General features: G+C 40.4%; 1 protein-coding gene across 1 annotated transcript; it reads right to left on the reverse strand.

Moving 5' to 3' along the window:
• Window positions 1-80: 80 nt before the first annotated feature.
• On the reverse strand, window positions 81-2,566 carry LOC116863852 (ATPase family AAA domain-containing protein 2B-like). Its single transcript, XM_032851171.1, has 3 exons — window positions 2,207-2,566; window positions 1,756-2,088; window positions 81-1,665 (listed from the first exon to the last, which is right to left on the reverse strand). The coding sequence occupies exons 1-3, from the start codon at window positions 2,360-2,362 to the stop codon at window positions 262-264; spliced, it is 1,893 nt and encodes a 630-aa protein (XP_032707062.1). The 5' UTR covers window positions 2,363-2,566; the 3' UTR covers window positions 81-261.
• Between the last annotated feature and the right edge of the window lie 465 nt (window positions 2,567-3,031).

Here is a 3,031-nt window from a genome sequence, read left to right on the forward strand (position 1 = left end):
TTTTTTTTTTTTTTTTGGGGTTGTATTTTTTTTTTTTATGGAAAATACAACATGTTTCTGAAGTTCTGTTTGGTTCTTGTAGGCTGGTTGGTTTCAAGTACCTGAGACAATAGCACCAAATTCAACAGAGAGAAAGAATGAGTGAGAGAGCACTTTACACCAAGGCTCTGCACATAATTGGTGCAATTTGAAATTGAATGGCTCAGAAGACTGCTCTGTCAGGAGCAGATGGGAGAGGATAAACCACTCATCTTGAAAAGTTCATAGGAATGTCTCAAACATATGAACTGTTCTTTCCATCTCCTCTATAAGTTGTGATTTGTCATAATCTTTACGATGACGATAGATGCATTGACTAAGAAGAGAATATAATCTCTCAAGTTGATCAACTGCAAGATTGTTGCTTTTATCTACCAATAAATCAAGCAATTTCTTCAATCTCTCATGATCAACTATAAGAGGCGGCACAGGCTCAGACGGCTCTTCTGGAACCAGTTCCAGGCTTGTTGTTTTTGCCTGGTCTAAAATTAACTTACGGTATTTCTTTACTTTAGAAGCACCTTCTTTATCCAGTTCTGCATCTTTAACCTCCACTTCGGGGCTGGGTTCTAACTTCTCATTACTGCTACATTCCAGGGCGTCTAGTTTCTCAGGATCATCTCCATGATGTTCATTCGAAGTTTCTGGTTTTTCTTTTGACTGGTCCTCTGGGACAATCTTTTGTTCAGAACTACATTTGTCACCACTACCACAGAAAGAGACTACTTCAGCTTTGCCATTCTGACACTCCAGAACTGGTATTCCTTCAAAACTGTCAGTGGAGGCCTCACCATTGAGACAGCTTCCTTTAAGGAAAGGCTCTTTCCTAGATGTCTGTTCTGGATTTAGAGAACCGCTGCTGTTGATGAGCAGAGACTCATTGGAACTTTCCTCTTCAGTAGATGCAAAGTTCTCCTTCGTGCCCGCTCCATTGTTAAGCCTCTGCCCCTGGTCCATGTCCATGATGTCACATGATGATTCATCATTGGTCATAGAGAGGTCTCCGGTCTCTTCGCCATTTTCTTCATGGCAGTCAGTGCTTACCTCAAACTCTCCATTCTCTAGCAACTTCCTGTCCTCTGTATGGTTCTCATAGTCTGCAAATTTAGCGTCCTCTTCATCTTTTTTTAAATTATTGACTTTCCTTTTCTTAATAATTCCTTTACCCCACTGTGATCGCCGCCTTGATTTTCTTCGAACTCGAAATGCACATTTATTTGCAGAGTTGTGCCAGACATCCAATGGATTTCTTTGTTTATGCCGAAATGCCTCTTCAACTCTAGTTTCAGTCTTCCGAGCTCCAGTGCCATGAGGATTTATTTGTTCTGCTGTTACCGATAAGCCTCTTTTTATTCTTGCTTCCTTAATTTCTTCACAGAGTTTATTAAATTCTGGATCCAATTCCGCTGCAATGATGGCATGTGCAGTGTCCTTCAGGGTACAAGCCCTGTGCCTAATTATTTTATCTCCTGGGTCCTTATCTGGATTGTACTCTAGAGCATTGCTACAGATGAGGTCAATATCTTTCAGAAAATCCTTAGCAGTCAGGTAATTATGCTTATCAATTTTAGTTATTACTGTTGATAAATCCATTGGTTCCTTGATTACTTCAAGATAATCTGAAACCTTTGTTTTTTTTCCTTCCAAAAAAAGATGTCAACATTTTTTTCTTTTAGCCAGTTCAACTTCACTGTTTGCACACTACTGAAACAAGACCTCTTCAATATCCACCGGTTTGCTGAAGATGTTAAAGCGTTTATCTGTGGCCAGCCTCTTGGTTACATCCCTGAGAAACAACCGCAACTCTCTTAAAGTATTTTCCTCCTGGTCCTCCATCCGGTTTTTTTCTGATTCTGATAACTGACGAGGTGGAGAAGGTAGTGCAAGGGGAAGCACTTCCATAGCACAAAGACCAGTGTGTTTCCTCCGTGGTGGAGCCATTGATGCCTGATTGAGAATCAATTCTTGGAAAAATTTTCTTCTGTGTTCTTCAATAGGCCTTTGAATATACAAGACCTCTTCATACTGTATTCTAAAGATACATTTAACCTTCTGCCATTCTGTGGGTTGCTTTTTCAGTCTTTTTTCAGCTTTTTCAGGTGGGGCTTGAACTCGTGACCCCAAGATCAAGAGTTGCATTCTCTAGTGAACTGTGTCAGCCAGGCACCCTGAAAGAGTTCTCTTCAGGCAGTTCACTGTACATGGTTTCAGAGGTAGACAATAAAAATATAGGTGAAAATGATGGTATATCTTGTAGCAATGTCAGAAAAGTAGCTCTCACAGTTTCACTGACAGCTTCCCACCAATCACCAATGTGAGGCATGTAAACAATACTAGGTACTGTTCTTCGAGCTTCACGAAAAATATCAAAAGTAATATTTGCTCCTTCCCTTCCTTTAATATTTGCATATCCACCAATCCAGAACAGTTGTACAGTACAACTCCAGGACTCTCAAATTTTGACCTTTTCTGCAAACACGCACCCTCTTATCCTGGATCTTGAAAATCCAAGGATTATTGTTTTCCAAAGTTCTATAGGGTGTCTTGGATTGGTGGATGTGCAAGGTGTAGTAGAAAACAGAAAAACTGTGCACATGATTCTTCAGGTGTTTTGGCACTAACTGAATAAAGTGCTGGGAGATCTAGTCTGTGCACAGAGAACTTTTCTAGAGTGTGCAAAAGTGCTGGAGCAAGGTGAGAAGTTTGACCTGAGCCCCGTTCTCCAGACAGCAATAATCTTGGCCTGTAAGAGGTTGGCTGATGATATGGTGACATTGTAAAATGAAGGTAGGGTTTATGTACAGCAGCAGCTGATGACTGTTTCTTTGGTGATCCTGAGTGACAACTGGTCTCAAAAATTGATAAAGCATTCTCATCTTCACTATCATCTAAAATCAGAGTTTCTATATCTTCTTTCTTGTCACTCTGGCTAATTTCAGCATGAGGAAACACTTTTTGCAAGACTGCTAGGATGTTGTTGAAGCTTCTTTCC

The sequence above is a fragment of the Lontra canadensis genome, unplaced genomic scaffold (genome assembly GCF_010015895.1).
Source record: "Lontra canadensis isolate GAN:19392208 unplaced genomic scaffold, GSC_riverotter_1.0 scaffold3888, whole genome shotgun sequence".
Classification (NCBI taxonomy): Eukaryota; Metazoa; Chordata; class Mammalia; order Carnivora; family Mustelidae; genus Lontra; species Lontra canadensis.